Source organism: Quercus lobata, chromosome 9, assembly GCF_001633185.2.
Source record: "Quercus lobata isolate SW786 chromosome 9, ValleyOak3.0 Primary Assembly, whole genome shotgun sequence".
NCBI lineage: Eukaryota > Viridiplantae > Streptophyta > Magnoliopsida > Fagales > Fagaceae > Quercus > Quercus lobata.
The window spans coordinates 54063341-54087919 of record NC_044912.1 but is presented as its reverse complement, the minus strand read 5'-3'; the positions used below and the strand labels follow the sequence as shown (position 1 = coordinate 54087919).

The window sequence follows — 24579 nt, the reverse complement described above, 5'->3', positions numbered from 1 at the left end:
GCACTTCTACTACTTTATATACACCTACGTATAGTCTTTCATCTTCATGCCATAGGTTAGGTGCTTTTTGATTTTGTTTTAGCCCTTGCAATTTCTTGGTTTCTTTGTCATTTTTTTTTACTGCTATTTAGTGTGGTATTGGTATGAGCCTCAACCATAAAAGTAAAAAATGATGATTATTATGGAGTTTTCTTTGTTGTGAATCAAGATTATTTCAACTTTAGTTGCAACCCTAAGTTTAGTTGCAGCTATTCAGGAATAGTGTGAAACGATGTACAAATCACAATCATATTGTTAGTTCTCTCCATCAAAGCTACAATTAGATAGTTCTTCACATAACTTTTATATTCTTTCTCATGTATCTTTCACGTATGATACTTATCCACCTATATTTTTTTGATTACGTTTGTTAGTGTTGTAAATTATAATTGTTGTGGTTTGTTAAGATTAGTTTCAAATGATTTAATTTGTTGTTACGGTTTTGATGTACGATTGTAAGTTAATTAGCATGCTCTACTTCTCTATATAAACACAAAGCTCATGTGTAAAATTAATAATACAAGATTTGTTCTCCCATTTTTAACTTATATTTTTCTTGAATTTTAGAATATTCTTTGTTTTTTGTGTTTTTTTTTAAAGAATATAAAAAGCCATATTTGAGGCAATTAAATATTGATAAATGGAAGTGCATTTAGCCAATTTTTCTTTATTTGATTACGTTCTCTACATGTTGGTATACAAATAATTTTGTTTCATTTAGATTATGAACAAAGTGTTTGAGATTGGGGTCTTGGGATTTGGTGGTGAGAATGAAGTGGTTGAGGAAGTGTTCAGTTTTAGAAATAAAGTCTACCTTTTATTTAGATGTTATTTTATTATTTTAAATATTAAATTTATAATATGGTGTAAACTTTTAGAAATTTCTAATAACTATGTAATTACAATATATATATATATATATATATATATATCATATTACTATTGTAGGGGTAAAATTCCCAAAGTCAACAATGGGCCTTGCGCCCCGCACGGAGCCCAACCATGACCAAAAGGGAAAAGGGGGACCAAAAGACTTTTGGCCCAATCTTGTTGAACCCAGTTTATTTTAAAAGAAGTCCGAGGAGGAATGTCTCCTTGGACACACAAATATGGGCCCAATGTGCGCCCCCTCCATAGTGAAGAACCATCCCAGACAAACGTAGGTAGTAGGATCAGCCTCACACAGCAGGAAAGAGGAAAATGTAAGACGTCCAAGGAGAAGCCACAACTGCCGCATTAAATGCAAGGAAACTACTTTTTCAGCCGCATTAATGTGGAGAAGACAGGCGAACAGTGTTACATTGGCCAGTGCAACTCACAGAAAGATAAGGTGGATATCCGATAGGACAGGCACTCAAGTGAAGGTCCAGATGGTTAACAAGTGTAAGGCCCTTATCAATTTAAGGAGGCTATATAAGAGAAGGAAATTCCCATGAAGAAGGGATCGAAGAATTTAGAGATAAGAGAGAGAGAGGTTAAAGAATTCTGTAGTCTTTAACCAGAGCAAGAGGTGCACTTATACGTCTCCTCGGACCGGTATCCTGTAAACTTAAATGGAATATTCTCACGTTCAGACTGTTGCATGGCATACAACTAACTAACATTCACTTCGTCCAGCCCTAGTTCTGTAACCCGCTCTCTACAAATTCATTGTCTAGGGACTTTTGGGCCAGAACCACTTACTTGTTGGGCCTGGGTCCCAGAAACCGCCCCTACAACTATATTATATTATATTATATATAATAAAAGTTGGGCTTAGACGCCGTGGTTGCACCAAGTGCCTTCACCAAATTGCAGAAATTTTAATAAATTTTTAGAATAGATATATACATATTTTTTGGATAAATATGACAAATCAAGTAATGAAAGAAAGTAGTATTTGATTTACTATTATAACAGTTGTGTTTATCTAAAATGTTATCAATAAAGTCTAAAATCAATAGAATTGAATTACCTAAAGATAGAATTTAAATAAAAAAGAGAGATTAAAAAACGTAAAAGAAAAAAAAAGATCTAATTTGCATTTTTTTTCCTACGTTTCTTTAAAAAACGTAAAAGGAAAAAAAGATAGAACTTGCATTTTTTTTTTGCTACGTTTCTTTTTTTTATGGATAAATTTGCATCTTATGTCATTTTTTTCCTAATAATAATATATAGATTTTGTGTATTTGTTGCCTTTTTATTATACATAATACGATTTTTATCAACACTGTGTATTTGTTGCCTTTTTATTATATATAATATGATTTTGTGAATCCCAGCAACACTGTCTACGGTAAAATTTCTAATATGACCTTTTTCAAAAAATTTATTTATTAGAAAATGACGATGATCATTTTGATGTAGTGAGATTCAATTTGTAAAGGGTTGTCATGTCAAGGAAACTGTTATTTTAGAATAGTTATGTTTTTTTTTTTTTTTTTTTTTTTTTTTTTGGCTTCATGTGTATTTTTTGCTTTCTTATTAGATGAAAAGAGAGCTATTTCTATGTGTCTGTAGAAGTTATGTAACAAAAGTTCTTTCATTTTTGGGTTTATTATTATTATATTATTTTTTAGAATTAGATGCGACAATTTTAGATTAATTAGAGAAAACAATTGCCAGATTTATGTTGTTTTGTAATCTAATAATCTATATCATATCATATTATATATAATAAAAGATTAAATTTTTAGATTTTAAGAATAGATATATACATATTTTTTGGATAAATATGACAAATCAAGTAATGAAAGAAAGTAGTATTTGATTTACAACTATAATAGTTGTGTTTATCTAAAATGTCATCAACAAAGCCTAAAATCAATAGAATAGAATTACCTAAGGATAGAATTTAAATAAAAAAGAGAGATAAAAAAAACGTAAAAGAAAAAAAAAAGATCAAATTTGCATTTTTTTTCCTACATTTCTTTGAAAAAGGTAGAAGGAAAAAAAGATAGAACTTGTTTTTTTTTTTTTCACTACGTTTTTTTTTTTTGAAGGATAAATTTGCATGTTATGTCATTTTTTTCCTAATAATAAAGTAAAAAATAAAAAGTATTTGAGTTTCACCTAAATTACTTCTTTTTGTTCATATCATCTTCTTCACAACCTAAAATTCTCATTAAATATAGACACAGTTTTTTGGTGTTTCATTATTTCTACTACGTACTTTATAATTACTCCCTCCATCCCACTTTTTTTGTCATATTTGAAAAGTCAAACTTTTTAAGGGAATATCATTTATTGTCTTGTCTATATTTTAAAAATGTATAAGTTTCAAAAACTACACTTAAAAAAAATTTATTAAAAAATTGAATTAGTAAATTAATAGGGGTATAATAGGAACATTGGTAAATTAATGAGTTTTATTTTTATAAATAGGACAATATTTTGGAACATCTCAAAATAGAATAGAGGACAAAAAAAATGGGACGGAGGGAGTATTTGCTATATTCTTCCTTTCTCCTCTCTGCCTTACCTACAACCTTGCAGGTAATTTTTTTTTTCTTTCATCAAATTGAATAGATTTTGTGTATTTGTTGCCTTTTTATTATATATAATATGATTTTTATTAACAAGTTTTATAGATAGGCTGAAATTCTATGTTTTTATTTTTGTTTATATCATCTTCTTCACAACCTAAAATTCCCACTATATATACACACAGTTTTTTGGTGTTTCATTATTTCTATTACGTACTTTACAATTATTTGCTACATTCTTCCTTTCTCCTCTCTGCCCTACCTACAACCTTGCAGGTAATTTTTTTTTTCTTTCATCAAATTGAATAGATTTTGTGTATTTTTTATTTTTTAATTTCTTATTACATGATTATTTGTTGTTGACATCAATATTTTACAATGGATTTAATTTGTAATGGCTTTTGTTTGGTGCTTTGTTCCATGTAATCTATATTCTTTAAGTAAAAGCAAAATTTGCTGTCAAACATGAAATTGGATACGAGAGAATCCATCCGTCCAAATTTCTATGTAAGTCTATCTTTACTTAACTCTTTTTTTTTTTTTTTTTTTTAGTTCAAAAATTTGGATTTTTTTCATTAATGAATTGAGGTTTTGGCTTAATTTTGTTTTCAGCAATTTCAATTATTGAATTCATTATTTTTTTTTATGTGTAATATTAATATCTGTGTTTTTTTTAATGATAAAAAAAACAATATATGTGTTCTTAAAGGATAAAACACAATACAATTACAAACATTACTTTAAGTTAGGGTGTTATATTTATTAATTAGTAAGTTAAGATGTTACATTAAGTTAGAGTATTGTATTTTTATTTATTAATTTAGAATGTTACATATGGATACATATGCTGGTTTAGGGTTGATATAACTTATAACCATTTGAATGAAATCAACACTAAAATAAATGATTTAAATATCAAAATAAGAAATAAAAATTAAATTTCTTTTAAGTGTACAAGTACAATTTATTTTTTAATCTTAAATTTTGAATTAATTATTTTTTCATTTTATTTGTTATTAAATTTAATTATATTATCAAAATATTTTTTATTAAGTCGTGCATCGCATAGGCATAATACTAGTATATATATATTAACAAAGAAAATCCACTCAATAGTCGGAAACTACTTCTAGGATAAGGAAAAATTAAAATTATAAAATATGAATTAAGAAAATTAAGTTTCAAAGCATTCAACAATAGTATGGGAAACATCATTAATACTATATAACAAAATGGGTCTTAAAAAAAATATATATATATATATATTTTTTCAAATGAAATTACCAAGTATCCGCGCATCGCGCGGGAAATTATCTAGTGTTGTATAATTGGAGATGCGGATTTAAAGAAATTAAAGGTGGGCGAAATTTTCCAACATGGCACTAGAATTAGATACAATCAAAAGAAACCTGCAAAACCAAGCAAAGTGGCATTGGAGAAATTTTGTATAACCTAACTTTGATTCTAAATGGAGTGTATCTTATCATCAATGGTGAACCTAAAGGGATATTTTGCTCTATGCATAGCAGTAGCAATGAGCAGCACGAGGAATTGATTTATCTTAAAAGCAAGATAGAGCCCCATGGCCAAGCAATTATTTAACATACATGACTATGAACATTGAATGGAGGTTCAGTGCATCCAGTTAATTAGTTGACGGAAAGCTCAAATCAAATTTTTAGGAAGCAAGGATGGAAGAATTTAGTAACATTTGGCTTTTCTATCAACTATAACTCCAATTTGAGAGAATGTAATGTGGTAAAGTCATATGATGTCATTCACCTATAGTTGCAGAGTCAGCAATCACAAGTTTTTCCAATCGTGCTAGCTCATTAAGCATGACAAGTGCTGCAGAGTCAAATGAGCTCTTCTTATCAGCTCTCGGATCTCCTGTGCACATGATAATCCCAGAGTTTGGTATGTGGATGCTAATTTTGGAAACAAAAATATTAAAACCTGTTCTTCTTTCAGGGCCTTCACCAATTTCAATTGGAGTTCTGTAGGAAGGAAAGGAGATAATAGTTAGGCCAAAACCAAAAGAATCAACGATACTGGAGTAATATATAGCTCATGATAAAGTTATAATAGCTATAACTATTTATCAATGATAGTCTTTAGACTACTTAAAACTTTTTATTGGATTAATATTTTGAAAATCTCATTATTAGATTACATACTCTCTTTCTTGATAATATACATGCCAACTTTGTTAATTAGATTCTATTTACTATCCAATTTATTCACTCATTTGTATAATTTAAAAGTAAATAAAAATTTGAAATTTAAACATTTTATAGCTAAGAAGGTATTGATATTTGATCAACTTGACATTTTGCAAATATAGATAGTATAAAGAAGCAATGCAATCTAATCGTGTACTTGTCCCAAAAAAAAAAAAAAAAAAACTCTTCCAATAGTAAGTTATTAAGTCATGTAGCATTGAAAACAGTTGCACCTCGTAAGTATAACTTGAACATAATCATAATATGCAAATATGAAGCTAACCTTGATTTGTGTTCTGTTGGTGTGAATGTAGGCATTGGCCATTGCAGTCGTTTGCATATGTCAAAAAGAGTGGTTCTGGGTCCTCCTCTTTTGAAGTTGATTGACTTAATAACTGCAAAAAGAACCCATTACAAAATTAGCCTGAATTTTATACATTTTTTGAAGGGTAAGCTGGAATAAGGCAGGAAGACCACCAGGTCTTACTAATTTTAAGAATTAAAGAGAGAGATAACTGCAACGATCATGGCTTAGCTAATATTCTAGTGAAGAAATAAAGGATAAAATATACTCTAATCTCATAAATGGTCCTTTTAGATCACTATCAGCTGTGATCTTGTGGATCACTGACTTTTAAGTATCAAAATGAGAAAAAGAAGAAAAAAATGGCGCAGACCTGGGGTGGCAATATTGGGACTGCGGGTTTTCTTGGAACAGTCATGGCCTAGAGAAGCATCTGTAGTTGACTCTGCAGGCAATTGGGTTTCAGCTGTTTTTTGCTTTATTTGGATTATTGACTCTGAAGAACCTTCATCGGATATTTTTCTGCAGCTATTAATATCGATGTCTTGGGATGATGAATTATTAGTATGACCAGGACAACCCGTTCTCCTCTTGAAATCACACTGGGAGTCAAGAATTCCTTTGTTCTGTTGCATAAAGTATTACAGCTATAGTAAATATTGGTGATGACAAGTTAGACATTAATCTGATACATGTAGCATGTGGTCAGCGATCTGAGATATGTGACATTTACTCTTTTTCACCAAAGCATCTGGCAAACATCTATCTAGAAATTAAAGTTATTTGTTTGGAGGTCTGGACTCTGCATTTAGAACATAAATTTTATCTATGAAGGTTTCATATTATATAATATAAACCCTTAAATTCTAAATTTGAATATCACAATACTCTTGATAACAACAATAACAACCAAGCATTAAACCTAAAATTTTATGGTCGGTTATGTATTATTCTCCACAGACTAATTAGGGTTATCTATGTGTATTCTTTTTTGCCATTCTAAGCTATCCAAAGTCGTACTCTCCACTACCTTGTTTATTGACATGTCCTTTTTTAACTACTTAAATGGATATTCTTGATAAAAGGGGGGGAAAATTAAGTATTTCATTCTTTGCACAGGGGTCTGGAAGTTCCTTTTAAAATAGCTTTGAAATTGATCTAACAAAAGATCAAGTGCGCTAAAAAGTTACATTTTTGGAAAACACACATATATGTATAAAAGCAGGTATTCAAATACTAGCATCCAGGCATAGAGCACCAACAAACCTCAAGTTTCTTCAATACACTCTTAGCTGCTTGTCCTCTTGCAGCTTTTCTGTTCCTATGATATCCCTCCCCAATTAATAGCTCATCTTCAAGTTGTAACCTAATCTCAACATGCACAATTTCTCCCCCATTAAATATTTCCTTTTTAAAGTACCCAAGAGAGTCACATAATTCGTTCAGTTTACGCAAGGGATGCAGTACTAGATTATCTGGGGTCACAATTGGAGATAATAACGGCTTAAATATTCTCCACACATCGTCAAGATGAAGCTTGGTATCAATAAGTATAGCCCCTGCAATACTTTCCACCATGTCTCCAAGAGCCTGTAGCAGAATAAGAATGGTTACTTTAAACTCTTAATTGCAAAAATAAAGATGCATAATCACAAAGCGGCAATCCATGAAGTATATTAGCCAAATAGCCTATACAAATACTGCTGGTAAACCATTGGTCTCAAAAGCTTTAGCTGTCAAATATTGGGCTGACAGTGAATATCAAGCTCACATATACTGGCTCTAACAACTACAATTTGTAAGAAATAAATTTTTAAGTATATGATGCATATGGCATGTGTTAAATTTTTATACTTATTAGACAAGTAGCGCAGTTCATTAAAAAGAAAGCAAAAATAGGCAGTATAAGAACTTACCTTCGGACATTTTGGTTCTTCCAGTGTCCTAGTGGTTTCAGTAGATTCAGTTAATGACCTCACATAATCTGCTATTTGACTAAGAAGTAACCCAGAGCAATGTCGAAGGTGTGGTTGAATGTTTCTTCTGACTGCAGCTTGAGCAAAGTTTTCATTGCTAACTGCAGCTCCACGCAAGTCAGTCAACTTGCCTGGATCAATATCTGTGTGGCTTTGATAGAGATGCCAGGTAATTAGCAGATCCAATACTGAGTCCCCAAGAAATTCCAGCCTCTGTAAAAAATTCACGATGTCATAAAAGATATTTCTTACGGAATTTCATGGAGACAGAAAATCCTGCATCTACATCATCTTGTTTTCACTTTTTCATGTCCCACACAGAGAGAGAGAGAGAGAGAGAGAGAGAGAGCATGCAAGCTTTCACATTCTAAAGTAGAGCTGAATGTATGTGTACATACCCTAACAGAGATTTGTTTGACAGAGGTATACATATTATCAGCTAAAAACTCTCTGAAACATTAGTGCATCAGACATCTATAGAGTTGTTTTAAACCTATTAGATGTCCTTTTGCTTGCTCTAGATTAAAAGAGACAGAAAGAGAGCAAATTCAATCAAATACAAAGTCTCCCAGAGACTTCATTGCTACCTGGTAACAGTAGCCAACTCCTGCTTCTTGCTCAGATGCATGTGTTATGGCCTCCTGTAACAGACTCTTGGTGGAAAATATATACCCAAGCTTTGACTCTAGAGTTTCAATCTCATTAGTTTTTGGGATGTAAGAATGTAGAGATGCTCTTGTAATGGCTTCAAGTACTGATGTAGGCTCAAGTTCAGCATCAATTCCAAGCCACTTAATCATGTGAAGTGCAGCAACCAATCCACCACCAACATAGTATGCTCCGATGAGTGCCTCAACACAATCAGCTACTGTTTTTGAAGTCATCCATCTGTGACCTCTATCACAGCAAACTCCAACTTTAACTTTCATGTCTACAGTTTGGAATTGGGCATCCAAGGGCACTTCTAAGGCATCCACACCACATTCACAAGGAACAGGATGTATAGAGCGGTGTCCTGGAGCAACCCAACGACGTGGATCAAATGCACTATCTCGTATATAACCCTAACAAATAAGAAATAACCTCATTTCAAATGCTCAGGAAATTATGTTGAATATAAGTAAACAATCTAAAGTGAATTTATACAGAGGATAGAAGGATATCTGTGTGAGACAACTAGGTATTTTGAAATCAGAAAACCATTGAGCCTGATAAATTATCACTCCCCTTCATGTGCACATGGGATTTTTTACTTTTAAAGTGGGAGTTAGAAGAATGGAGACATGCTTTGAACTCGGAATCACTGCTCTGATACTATGATAAATGACTACTTATCCCTAAAGTTTAAGTTGTTAGGAAATTGTGATTTAATCATTTAACCATTATTCTAATGAAGCCCTATGTAGAATCCAATATATATCGAAAGAAGGGTGCAAAGCAGGATATGAACATAATATTTTGGAAATGGAGGATACTAAAAGTATATGTACACTAGGTAATATATACATGTTAGATATTCCAAAATTCCAATCATGTTTACAAAACAACAATATCATTTACCCAAAGCAAGAAATTCAAATACAAACATGATGCTGATTAGCAGAAAAAATAAAAATGCCATTTCAAAAGGTTTTAGAACAGGAAAGGTACTGTACCACCATGCACCCAATGATATCACTTATAGATGTGTGTGCATGTGTGTTTAGAGCGTGTCTCAATATCATTGGAAAAAATCCATAAAAGATAGAATTTCTGAAAAGAGAGATTTTAAAAATGTCTGAAATAGATATGTTAGATGGCAACAAAGTTATTGGACATATTATCAAACGTTTGAGGGAGAAAATCCTTCAAATTGGTCAAGACAGGGTTCAAGAACCCCATTTGTAAGACGTTGTCAACCTTCAGAAGGCTGAAGCTGGACGTTCCAAAATTTGCGGGAGAAAATCCTTCAAATTACATATACAAGGGTAATCAATATTTCAACTACCACAACACTTCTTCTCATCAAAATATTCTAATGGATTCTTTTTACATGGAGAAAGAAGCCTCGGTATGGTTTCAACAATTATGAGACAAATATGACTTCATAGAGAGTGGACAGGACTGTCAAGTGAACGGAATATCAATCCAAGCATAAAAGACAGAGTTGGTTGATAAAAAATAAGTTGAAGATTTTTAGGTGCAGAAATTTCAATCCAAGGGTCATTCCAAGCATTCAACCCAAGTTTCTAAGTTTGTCTACACCACGAACCAAAGACATGGACCACAGTATTTTTGGTTTGTTTCAATTTAACTTCCAGAGTCATATTTTTGACAGAAATGCAAAGAGACTCCTACGATAGGGTTCATAGCTTATGAAAATTTAGCAGGAAAACATGAGCATAGGTAACAGAAGATAGTAGGACAACTAAACAAGTATAGTAAGAAAGCACAAGAATGCATTGGTAATATGCTCCTTTTTCTTTTATTACTTGTTAGTTCCAAAAGTGAACAAAGAAAATTGGTAACAATACTGTGAATATTTACAAGATATAGCATCCAGTTTGAAGGGTAGTTGATGACAAATTTCCATGTCACACTAGTCCCAAATTTATCCCCTTCCTTCCCCTGTCTGAGGACAGCTACCTTCTCATTCTCTCATCAAGAGCTATTTTTAAAATTTCATTTAAAAAATATGTTTCAAGCGTATCACTTCTATATTTGTGGAGGGAAAAAAGTAAAAAGAAAAACTAACAGTATACAATTAAATATAAATTGATAGAGTGCATATAGTTTTGACTGAAGAAAGGAGAGGCAGTTTTAGATTATACGGTGCACCTCAGAGTGAATATATATTTTATTTTATAAAGTTGGACAAAACAATTGCTGATTAATTAAAGGAATCTGAGCAAAAGATAAGTATAATGCCAGGTACCTGTAATTTGTGATCTGTTCCTAATTTATGTAGGTTTGAATTGCAAATAGCCCATGAGCGGCGAGCAGTTAATTGTCCTTCATGTTTTTCTGGATATTTAAGAAATAGGTGGCAACTCACAGCATACTTTAGAACCGAATCCCCAAGCAATTCCAGACGCTCCATTGAAAAACTTTCACAACATCTTAGTGTTGTCAGTGCTTCCAGAATCTAATCAAAAAAATGCTAATTAGATCATCATAACACTGAATGATTCATTAGAAATTAGATGAGTCAAGTCAATATATCAATCCAACAGTAGGACAAACCAATGAGCTTGAAATTTGGAAGTCACTAGAGGGACAACTGATCTCTCCTCTAAGCTGGCTGGCTAACATCAGAGATTCCAGACGGTGCATCAATGCCGGTAGCAGGTAAAATGATCTTAAAACGTCCACCGAAACATTGATGTAGACTAAAATCTCAGGTGGCACAAAAACATGAATTTGAGTCTTTTCATTAACTAGGCCATCACAAGAAGAAGTACCTGTGCAGTGAAAAGAAAATATTATATAAAGTGTGACTATAGTGTAAAATCAGATTTTTATAATAATAATAAAAAAAGATAGTGTAAACAAAGTTGTGTAATCATTACACAACTAAATTTCCTATTACATTTAGATGCCGAGAATATAAACTAATCGGCACCTTCTTTCATATGTGAATCTATTTACATGAGCCTTAATTAGCCTTGTGAACTATTCTAGTGTAGTGTTGCCTAAGACTAAGTCCCCTCGTTTTACTCTTACAAAGGATGCATCAGCCAGATTTTGATTCTATGAAGAGTCAGCAACAGGGCTGCAATATGGATGCTGATAATATGAGATTAGGTCATGACTGTGGTGGAGAATGTGTGTGAAATATTTTCATTCAGATTCAAAAAGTTTCAAGAATGACATAAGGTAAGGCCTTTCTAGTATGTATGGGATAACTAAGAGGAAGTCTCCCTCTATATAGATCAAGGCCAACTTATGCTCACGAATTGTAACCATAATCTCAAAACTAAGAAATATTACAAGGAGAACTAGTGCAAAAATTTCATGAAAAGATTATAGACCGCATTGAAACTAAAGATAATGTGTAGATTGCAAAATATACAAGAAAAATGATTACAACAGATTTCAAGAATGCAAACAAACAAACAAACCTCACCATTAAAATTCTTGAGAAGGTTGTGTGGGTTATGACTTTGCTTCAACCGTAACAAAGGCTGTTCCGGGTACATAAGCGCAATTCCATACCTGATCAGGGTTCATATTATATGCAAACATAAAATTTCCGGGGAAATATGTAGGCCAATAAATGCAAAACAAAAGACAGGATGATAAATCACCTACTTCTTGTGGAAGTAGTCGATAAAAGTATTATAATCTGATAAAACCCCATTAGGCATCTGTTCAAAAGAAGTCTCAGCAGATGTATCACCCACAAAATGACTATTAGCCGATGAATTACTCACAACTTCAATAATGGAGTAGATTCTTCCGGTGTGAATAGCCAACACTACCATATCTTTAAGATCGTTTACATTGACTGAACAATTAGCAAAGTTGATTATGTTGGCATCCTTGCATTTTGTTTGAGATAAATTAATCCTACATGGTGATGAATTTTCTCTATTACCATTACAGTGCTGAGAACCCAGAAAGGAGTTTTTCTTCAAAAATTCTACTACAGAAGCAGCAGAATTGATTCCCGTCCAATTGATTCTCAAATTTTCATGAATTGATGAAGTGTTCAATGTCTCGAGTGGCAGAAGCAAATACATGCACGATGGGCTCCACAGTAGAGTTGTTTCATGCTGAAGTAGAAATTCTCTTTTTGTTCCAGCTGATTCAGATCCAACAAACAATCTCCCATACAAACCATTAAAGAAAAATTCCTGAAAGCACTTTGCTTTCATCATCTGGTGAAAAAAACAGACAACAAATGCATTCACACAAGCATCATATGTAGCAACCCCCTCTCCTTCCCCTATCCCACAACCCCCCCCCCCCCCCCCCACCACAAAACACAAAAAAAAAACCACAAATGCATTCACACAAGCTCTATTTGTACCTGTTCTGCATCCAAATGCACTTGCCCATAAGAAGACACACTAGACTTAACCATCCTTGAGACCAAGTAAAGATCCAATTTCACATTTCCCACATCATCATCAAGCCTTGAATCGATTAGAAGAACAAATCCAGAATAAATCTCATCAATAACAGTACAGGAGAAGTCAAATTTGTAGGCCTGAAATATGGTGCCATCAAGTTTTTCGCCCCAAGTTCCAGATAATGCACGGATTCTAGTTAATCCATGCAATTCCTTCCTTTTAGTTGTTCCTTCAAACAACACAAAGGAAAAAGGGAAAAAAAAGGTAATACAAAATGCCTCAGCACTAACAGATGAAAAAAATATCAGGATGTGATCAGACAAACAAAAAATCCACATTTTATATATATGAAATAACTAAAGTATCAAGCACCATGCAATGCTAACTTCAGCAGTTAATTAAAAGTAGACAGAAAGAAACATGATCAATAGTCTCCTCTAATGAAGTACATGGTAATGTTACTAAAGCACATAATATGAAATGCATGAGCAGAAGCTTTTATATATGATTATCCTTTATCAGTTTTCGGGACAAGTATATCATAGGATTGCAAGCAATAGCATTTTCGATGGATATTTTCATTATTGCTATAGATATTCTGGTCTTCTGAACTGTTTTAGATTAAATTTCAAGATATTTTCTACTATAAATATTACTTAGGGATTGAAAACTATATGCTTGTAATGCAAATCATACCAAACAAATAGTATGTTCATAAAAATGCATACCAGCACCCGAAGCTGATTCCTTGCAATTTATATTGAGATCATTTGCTGAAGGCTCTTCTATGGAAGGTTGAAGGTGATCATTCAAAACACCCATTTGATGCAGCTTCTTGCATGCTTCCAAGCATGCGAGTTGCTTGGATATTTGAGAATTACTGCTCAAGGGACCAACTATAGTTTGAAAGGCCGCATTAGGAGGTAAAATTAATTTACACTCATAAAACCCATTGGAAATTGAGAACTGAAAATTTGGCTTTGGAGTGTAGTACCTATTTATATAGAAACCAATTAATATGAAAGAAGTCACTTAATGTTTCAGGAAATGGTTAGTAAACACATATTGTATATGACTACTGTTGAATAACTGTCAAGGATCACATAAGCATACCTATCACCAGGGAGCTTTGCACAATATCGATTTATGAGACTGACACTAGAATCTGAACTAACTGATGCTCCAGTTGCATTGACAAAATATGCATTTGTTTCCCCAATTCTACAAGGTTTCAAGGTGCATGAATCAGGGTCTCTATTTAATGCTGTGTTTTTCATCGAATACTCGCTTTTTATGATGTCAAATAGTTGATTCCTTTGTTTCATGTTTCCCCTGTAAACCAATGTAAAATTAAACTATATAGTATACAGTAGAAAACACAGACATACATTAAGAATGCTGAAGACGAAATCTTCAACATTTACAAGAAATACACACACAAACAAGAAAGAGAAGGCTTCACCTCTCAAGCATCATAACAAATAAAGAATCATTTTGTCGAGCCCGTCCACGAGACTGAACATAACTCCGGACTGTCTTGGGCATATCAAAACGTATCACACAGGAGCAGTCTGGTACATGAATCCCCTCCTCAACTACATCAGTAGTTAATAATAGATTGACCTAAATAGAAGGGTTATTCATTGATTATTTAGGGTTACAAATACCAAAGCTCTCCAATAAGTCGGTTTCCATGATGTAAAAAGTCAGATACCTTTCCAGAGCGAAATGATTCCAAAATTTCCTTTTGCATTTTTGGTGCCAGTGAATCATTTGCTGTATTACTTCCAGTTAAATATGAAACAGTGAAATGAGACAAACAAGTAACTTTCTTCACAAATCTTTCAATGACTTTAGCTGTAACAATTCTATCAACAAAGATAAGGCATGGTACATGGCTAGCTCCTCTGCAACAACAAAACATAAAGGTAAATTGACTTTGTAATGTTTTGAATACTACTAGAGTGGTAAAGTTGTTCTATTACTTCTTATCCCCCCTCACCTTCAACCCCCCCCCCCCCCCCCCACCCCCCCCCACCCCTAAAAAAAAAAAGTTATATTACCCAAATGATAGGAAAATATGAAGCAGTTCATGCAATTTTGGAGATATGTAGCCAAAATGAACTGCTTTAGTATGGTCAAGTCCAACATCCAAAAAATTTTCATTGCCTGAGAAGTCAAAAAAGAAATAACATTTGTAATTAACACTTCAAGCAAAACTAAATCAAATGGCTATAGATAGTGCATCAGGCAAATAACATCATATAGCAGCATTGATGCTCACCAGCATAACACTATCAGGTAAGAACAAAATTATCAATAGATAAATTCCAAAAAATAAAAGCATTATCAATAAAAACATCTGTTCTTACATTAAGAAAAAAAAAAGGCCTAAGCAGGTGATTTTGCAGCAATGTAACATTAGTGCAGATGATGCTTCTCCAATTCCTCAATGACAGTGACAATGAATACACATACTTAAAATTTTGTAAGTGCATACTCTTCAAAGCAGACACTCCAAAAAAAAATGTCAACAAGAAAAAAATGTTTATTATGAAAATATGCATTTACCAATGTAATGATAGCTATCATCGAAATGCTTTAACATGGCTGGCAGAACTCTATGCGACTCTGTAATTGATAATGCAGATGCCGCATCAATGAAAGTAGTAAGATTGTGTATGTTAAGCAGTAATAAGTAAGCAGAAAATACGACACTCTGAGATCAAGGCTCATCCCCATGCTGGTCATACATGTATCTAAACATATGGTGTGTATGTACGTGCCTGTGTGTTGCTCTCACTAGATTTAGAATTTTAGAGCACAAATTATTGAAAAGCTTTGGCCAAATTCAAACAGGACAAACTAAAACAATGCACAATAAACTAGAAGAACAGAAAAATAAAGATAAGGTGACCTAGGAAAGTAGAGCTAATGTGTTATGATCCAAGTGTCCTACATGTCTTAAGTCCAAGTTTAACCGTGTGTTTATAAGCTCTTGGACACTCTCCCCTTGCAAACAAGTTTTCAAGGGTGAGTTATATCCATAGGTTTGTATCATAATGCCACAATCATGAGTAAAGTCAATGGCATAGGCATTTGGGCCAACCCATTTCAGTATCTAGAACAGTCCGGCACTACGAGCTTGCAATTTCTTAAACACTCCCAAAGGTTGGTCTAATACGAATCATACATATCCTACTTGAAACTCCAAAGGTAAACTTCACTTTGGTGTCTATTAAATGCCACAAGGTCTTCCAAAAATAGGTTATGAGGTGAACATCCCTATCAGACATTGTTGTCTTGGGAAGACCATATATTTTGACAATCTTATCAAAGTAGAGCTCAGATACCAAATTTGATGCAAGACAAACTATAACGATGCCCTATAAAGTAGAAGAATAGGAAAATGAAGATAGGGGACCTAGGAGTTAGCATCTACCTGCTTAGAGTTAGCACCAAGTAAGGGCGAACCTCTAAGAGTCAGCACCTATGGTTGGTTGAAGTTGATAACATACCACTAAAAATAATAATAAAAGAAAGTTTATTATCAATCAGACTCTGTCCTAGGAAACTAAACTTAGGGTTTCTTAAATAGGGGGCCAAAACCTTAATTTGCTTGCAAGAAAGAAATTAAACTCCTAAACTAGCGAGGAAAAGCGAATAACAAGATACTCAAAAGAAATCATAATTATTATATGATTGGGATTAGTAAGTATTAGGTCCAATTATTAGTAGGTTCCATCCATAAGGCCAAAGGTTGGACCATCTTCCTTTTACACTTATGCCCATAGGTATATATAATTGGAGGTCTAATCTTGTGTTTACACCACAAATGTTGGAATCTATTTGTTAGGTTCTAAGACTTTAGGAACTAATGTATTAGAACTTCATTTTGTATTTGTTGGCAAACCATGATCAAAATATAGAGTCTAGGTTTAGGCTTGCTCAAAGTTTGGATTGATGTAAAGTTGGTATCGAGTAATTGCAGAAATTACTATTCAAAATTTGTAAAGCTTGATTGATCGAGAATCGTGGATTAGCAATTTTTTGCAAAATTTCTAAACCAGCTCAAGCCCATATGACGTGTAGGGTTAAGTGTTTCACTCCAAGTATAAAAAGAAAAACCCTAGCTACATTTTAGAGGTCTTTGTTGAGTTGTGTGTTGAATCTGAGAGGTGTTTATCTCTATACACACATATAGAGTTATTAAGATCAAGATTCACGTCAAGGACTTGATGATTGCTTCAGTTGCTGCATAAAGAACTTTAAAGAAGATTTGAAACCTTTGAGTGGAGTCTCAAAGTCACAAGTAGGAGAACTTGTGGTTGCTGCAAATCAAGGAAAGAAATAGTCTGTGGACTCGGAACTGTCACGTGGTCATGGTAGTAAGTTTTCTACACTAGGTAGCAAAAAGATGTTAGTGGTCTAAGTCTTATTGTACAAACTTCAATTCTTTCATAGTGAATCTGTTTTTACTTTGAGGATAGTTAAGTTAAATCCTTCCCAGGTTTTTTACCGGTTAAGTTTTCCTGGGTTATCAGATTTGTGTGTTCTTTATTTTCCACATTATATCTGTTTTACACAAATTGGTTTAACCTAGATCTTATTAACAAACTTGTTAATTAACTTGGCTTAATATTAGGTTAAACATATTGTGTTAAGAGGTCTAAAAACTAACACTATCCACTATCCAATGCTATCTAAATGACGTGTCCATGAGAGTTTTAGATTCGAATGTTACTAAAATACTAAACAATATGATGGAATAAATGGGAAAATCTTCCACTTCAAGATCATGTAGGGAATCTTGAATTTTTTTGTTAAGAATCTTATGGAAACATCTCAAATCACCATTCCACTCTTGTGCATGCACCTTAATTGGGCAAAGCGATGAGGAAGAACAAATTCGGTTTGCAATTGTGAAATTATAAGAATGTTAGTAACAGAACAAAATTACAAGAATGTTAATAACAGATGTGGATAAGAGGATTTTGGGGAACTTGGGCTATTGAAAGGGAAGTCCAGATTTTTAGACCTTAAAACAAAGAATGTATGGTTTGGAAGGACCAGAAGTTTAGTTTCAATCATTAGGAAAACCATTACAAACAAGATTGGAATATGGATTGGAAGAAAAAGAAGTACCAAAACAGGCAAAGAAGTGTGACAGTAGGCTCACTTCTGCTATAACAACAAAATAAAGTTTCTCAACACTGAACTTGCAACCATTTGCAGAAGAAACTAGAAAGATGATTGAAGAATACATAAACATCATTATTACCTAAGTTCAATGTCCCACTGTTGAAGAATACTTTATGAATGGAATGATATCCCATTGTGAAGAGAGCAAGGATTCAGTGATATTGTGACAAGCTTAGAGGACAGAGGAGGGCTGAAAACTCCAAGTGACTTCGAAGTTGAAAGTAGAAACTTAAAACTTTTTCCCCCCTTTTTATTGGGTGTGCCCAAGTAGAGAAAAAATAGACAAGTTTTAGAACAATGTAAGAGAGATATTTTTATGTTGGATTTTACTAATGTGTGCCCTTAGGGCACACATTAAGCAACCTATATTTGGAAATATTTTCTCGGGAATTGAAAAAGTATTGACAGCTTTTTCAATTTCCGATAAAATGTTTCTAAAATTGGATAGCTTAATGTGTGCCCTAAGGGCACACATTAACCGGACCCTTTTATGTTAATCACAAAAAATATATTTAAAACAAAGCATGGATGGCTTGATTCCAATCTGAACTCATCTAATATCTGGTCTGGATTAGAAAGAATATAGACTACTACTATATAATTCAATTATGGTGTTCAGTGGCAGGAACTACCATTAACAATAAGAAAGGTTATCATAAAAACAGCACAGAAAGTACTTTCTAAGTATTTCTAGGTTAAATAATTATAAATTTCCCATTTTTCCTAAAGAAATGAAAATTTTTAAAATGAAAAATTGTTAAATGATTCCCCCAATGTAGAAATGAATTATTGCTAAACATCAAGAAATTGACAATAACTGATGGCTGATAGAGAGAATGAAAATTACTGACAAAGAATGGCGACGCCTGAATAATAATTTAACTTAGGAAAAAAGCAAGTGAAACAGACAAGACATGTCAACAACTATAATTACAGAAAAAGGAAACAAAAGCAGCTTGTTGTGGATTATGAAATGCATCATTAATATATATATATATATATATCAAGATAAGAACACAACAATAAAGAAAAAAGAAAAAAGATCAAATTGTTGGTACTGTATAAAATGGACTATAATAGAAAGCAATTGTATTATAGCATACCATGTGGAAAAAGCTCCCCAATTATGCATAGGACTTCCTCAAGAAAATATTTACACTCTAGGGAAATTTCTCTATAAATCTCAAAATCTTCTTGGCCATTAGGGGCATTCTCTAGACAGACTTTAACCGCCTACAATGAAGGTAACATTATATAGAAGTATCAAATCAGAGCCAAAAGGAAAGACCACAAGATAATGAAAACCGAAGCAGTGCAAAGGGAGCTTTCACCTGTAACCATAATACAGTTATTTAACAGTAAATGCTTTATCTGGGAGAATTAGAATAGACAGTTTCTTCAAACAAGGATGAACTTAAGCATAATGGGAGGAAACTAACAAAGTTTGTTTGGTTAGTAAGAAACTATGACATAATAATTAAAAATACCAACCAAAAATTCATTCTCATGAATTTTATTCAAGACAACTTGTTTACCAAAGTTAATTTTACAGTAATTGATGTGTTTCTCTGTGTATCTAAACAGTAAATCATAAGGCTGATAATTTTTGTGACTAACACAAGTTGGATTTCTTAAAGTAAATATGAGGGACTCTATAGAGGAGCACATTCTGAGAGTAAAATTATACCTCATAGGCACATATTGGACCTAGATCATCAAGGCAGTACAAAATCTTTGCAAGATCATTGGACAACCTCTTTCGCAGCGTCTTGAGTTTTTCATCAATGTCTTTGTAGTGACTATGCTGTGACCCGGGTAACTTTAACAATAAAGCATCAAACTGTTCATGAAATAAATTTGTTTTAGTTCTCTCACTTTAGCACACAAAGTTAAAAGCAGCAAAGAATGATGTGTTTGAGTGTAAACAAGCATGCATGCTTGTGTGTCTGTGTATGTTTTTGTACATACATGTATGCATGTACATATAACATGATTGTGGAATACCTTAGACCATGAGGCTTCCAACTTTGCTTTCAAATTCAAGCTGGGAAACCAAGCTTGGTCATAAAATATACAAGTTTCTTTTGCAGAGGGAACATGTACTTCCATCTCTTTTCCGTCATCAGTAGTATATATCTGCAGCAGCATATTTCAATATATTTATGTGTGAATGATGGAGATTAGTTCTATTATCAATGTGGAGTATTATAATCATTAAAATCTTTATGTACCTGGGAATCCAGGATGCTCTCAAGTTCTGACAATTGACACTCACAATCAATGGTGGATGAGACACCTGATGCACAGGGTTGCATATACTTATATTAAATTATGTGATATACCATTAGGCCTGGATAACACAAACTTGGTAATGAATATGCAAAGAATGACCCATGAAAAATAAGGTCAAATTATGTCTTACAAAGCATAACAAGAAGGAGCAAAATTTGTAAACAATACTGAACTTTAGATGGAAAAGAGTTTACTACTAAGAATCATTCTCTTTAGGATCCCAAGATTGTTCAGATGATGAGCAAACTATGAGAAGACTTGCTTATACTGGAATACCATACACATCAGGTATATCCAGTAGTACATCCAACAATACCCACGGTTTCTTAATGTAATAATTTAAACCGTCAGATGTGTCTATCAACTTATAAATGTACTTACTGATATGAAACTATTATGCGTTTTCACCAGAGTTTGGATTAAATTTGCAAAGGGGATTACTGTATATTTCCACTAAAAATTTGTAGCTTAAAGTTCAATAGATCTAAAACAGAAGCAATGTGCAATCAACTAAAATCCTTAGCAGATTTAATGAAGGACCTTTACATTCTAGAGAGCTAGTTAGAATTTTAGAAAGAGCAGGTTGAGGAGGATGAACAAGGAGTGCGATTAAGCAAATTTTAGTAATTACTGCTAGAGTATCTTAAGGAATGGCAGAATGAGGATTATTGTTATCAAGCTGTATGCTACCAGAGGCATGAACTGATTATCTCAACAAGTGCCAAGCAATCTTCCTCTAAATCTGCATCACTGATGAAGGTTAAATACAATGTAGACAGACTAATACTCAACATTTAACAAGAAATTCAGAGTTGTTAGGCGCATCTAACAAACTTTTCAACTTCAGATTCAAAGCTTCAAACCTCAACAATTGAAAAATGAGAGAAAAATTGCCAAGAAATATCAATGGAAGCAATAGAAATTAAGGATCTAAAAAACATGTAGAGAGCATCAAACCCAAAAATTGCTTACAATGACATATTGAGCATGCAGAAACAGCAATATCATACCTTTTCTAATTACAGGTGATGCTGTCATTCCAAAAATCTTTGGCTTCTCACTAGATTTGTGATAAAATTCCTTCATCATAACAAGGTAGTAATCATTCAGGCGCTAGCTGATCTCATACATAAATGCTTATATACAGACATACATACATATTAATAGGCTTATGTTCAGGTTCCTCCTCTCAACAACTTTATATTAGATTATTTGTCGATTATTGCACCTTTGGATCACATGTTCTCTCCATGCATATCATGCGTAACAAATATCATATCAATTAGGTGTCGTTTACTTTCCAATCTATAAAGTCTTGCATTTAGTTTATTTTAAAATAATAACAAGCACTTAAATTTGGAACAATTTATAGATGAGATGGTTTTTAATTTCAAATCACTTGATATTTAAAGAGGATGACAAGTACGAGAAAAAATAAAGTTAACCCAACAGTAGTTTTAAAGAAAAACTTAACCAATAAAAATGTTGAGTGGTGTAACATAAACAAAAACTTACACCATATATAAACTGAACCAAACCCATATGTGTACTTGTGTAAAGAAAATGAAAGTGAAAGTGATGTATGATGAATTACAACAAAGACAATGGAAGAGTTCCTGGAGACAAAAGTTATCAACCTTCATTATTTTTGTATAAGGATGGTTTCCAGTAGCATGATGGCATTCATCAAAAATCAGCAAGCGTACTTTTTCTAGACTGACAAATGCCTTTCTCAATGCATCCAAGAGAATCTGGGGTGTCATAACCAATACCTATATGATAAGAAGAAAAGATATAGATCAATTATAAAATTGAGAATACTCAGTTCTATCCGGGATTCCAGGAAATGATATTTATACATGAAGAATGATTCAAGAAAGATTTCTTGAAAATAGCATTACAAGTGAATCGAGAAATATTCATACATTATTGTGAGGTAACATAAGAATACTGATTTAGAATCTCAACATTTTGAATTTATCTAAAAGTGGAGCATGACAAGTGATAAATGCTCATAAAATATCTTCAAATAGTTTGTTATTCTAAATTTATCAGCAATTTTTACTGTTTTCATCTAAAAGCATCTCATATTGATTTGTTAGTACACAACCAAAAAACTTAGATATGGAAAGGAAAATAACCATGTACTTTTGAAACACGAAATAAGTTCTTCAAAGTTGACACTCTGCTCATTGCTCTACTTGATTTAATCTTTGAGTCAATCAATACAACATCTTCAAGACCTTATCTAGAAGACCAAGATTTCGAACTATTGAAAACTTGCTAGATAACCATGGTTTGTTTCTTCTCAGCTATTCATTCAAATGTTGGCTTGATTAGCCAGTGCAAGTTTCCCATTTAAGATTTTGATTTTGATTTTTTTTTTTAATGTTGTTAACAAGGATGCATTGCAGTAAGTTGGCTCTTGAAACCAAAATTATGAAACACCATAAAGCCAAAACTTTTGGATACCAACATCACACACAGAATTGGAGATTCAGTTAGATAACCATAGATAGATTATGTATACATGCACCAATAATTCTTCTTCTTCTTCTTTTGATTATAAAAAATAATAATTCTTCTTTTGGCAACATATACAATGACACTAGAGTAGAGGGATCATTGACATTATTATCATTATTTTGATGGTGTAAGAATCAAACTTACGTCATGCTCATAAATTTCCTTTTCCCAGCGCATTAAGTTCCATTCATCAACCCCCTTGTCTCCATAGTACTCTTCCACCTCAAAATCCGTATAATTCTTAATTACACCAAATTGCTGCATCCATAAAACCCGCTTGTTTCAGCATGAAAATGAATCAATTAGCCAAAAATTATATTATTTCCTTTTTGCAACAAAGATATATTTTTCATTAATTACTTACTTTATTACTCGAAGGTTCAAAGAAACCAATAGGGATAAAATATTGAAAGAAGGATGAGTGGGGGACAATCATATTTGAAATCAAGGGAAGGGCCAAAAAGGAAACAAAATGAAAGGAGGCAAAACCAAAAGAACTTGCCTGATGGACAAGATGAACAGTGGGAGCCAAGAAAATGATCTTCTTATGGTCAGTGCAAAAGTTGATATCTTGACCCCTGTGTTTGATGAGCATGACAGCAATTATAGTCTTCCCAGCACCAGTCTTCAACACTGCTATTGTGTTCCACCTCTTTGCAACTTCAAACACTTCTTCTTGATACCTGTCCACATGAAAATACACATGCACATATGTGCATATGAACATACCAGACTAGTAAAATTCACCACCTTTCACCTCATCAAAATATATTTGGATGAAAAAATTAAAATAATAATAATAATAAAGAAAAGAAATGAAAAAACCTTCTGGGGAAGAAGTGCCTGGAATTGTGGGAAGTTGGTGATTCTTGAGGAGAATGATCAAGAAGAGCATTGAGAAGACTTGTTTCCGTGTTGGAGGCCATGCCACTGAAACTTATTTTTTTAAGAGAAGTATGAAAATCTTGCATCGTAGAATGCATATTTATGTTGTATAACAACATATGGGGTTTTGACACACACTGTCAAAAATAGTTAAGTATCTGAAGAGTTCTGAACCGCGTGAGAAAAAAACTTTTGAGTATCAGAACAATTAATGTCCCTGATTCTCTGTCTCTCTGAATTTCTCTCTCTCTCTCTCTCTCTCTCTCCCTCTCTCATTATTTATTGAATGAATGAATTCATGCAAGGGAGAGCAAAAACACAACAAACGTGAATAGGGGTGTCAATCATAACAATTAACAAATACTCATAAAAACGTGAAGGGGATGATTAATTAATTAACACAGTATTACTATTATGTTTGACGTTAACTTTTATTTGGTTCTGATGGGAAGAGTAAAACGCCAAAAGCATGAAAGAACAAATAAAACAAAAAACAAATAGTAGGATTGTTTTGGTAATTTCCTAACCTTTTTTTTTTTTTTTTTTTTAAGTTCTTTGCATAGAGAATTTGAAAGGGTTGAATGTTTTTATACATTTTGGAGAATGTTACAAAAA

The 24579-nt window shown here is 32.9% G+C and overlaps 1 protein-coding gene across 1 annotated transcript; it reads right to left on the bottom strand.

Moving 5' to 3' along the window:
• Positions 1-5097: 5097 nt before the first annotated feature.
• LOC115961681 (endoribonuclease Dicer homolog 3) lies at positions 5098-24073 on the bottom strand. The gene is made up of 25 exons (XM_031080618.1): positions 23905-24073; positions 23582-23762; positions 23224-23337; positions 22191-22325; positions 21564-21633; positions 20493-20557; positions 20266-20397; positions 19949-20101; positions 19365-19494; positions 15123-15228; positions 14774-14966; positions 14522-14682; positions 14173-14391; positions 13788-14053; positions 13017-13288; positions 12296-12864; positions 12111-12199; positions 11228-11445; positions 10920-11129; positions 8593-9069; positions 7946-8218; positions 7296-7619; positions 6403-6655; positions 6009-6120; positions 5098-5500 (listed from the first exon to the last, which is right to left on the bottom strand). Exons 1-25 carry the CDS (start codon positions 24060-24062, stop codon positions 5278-5280), a joined length of 5103 nt encoding a protein of 1700 aa, XP_030936478.1. The 5' UTR covers positions 24063-24073; the 3' UTR covers positions 5098-5277.
• Positions 24074-24579: the final 506 nt, after the last annotated feature.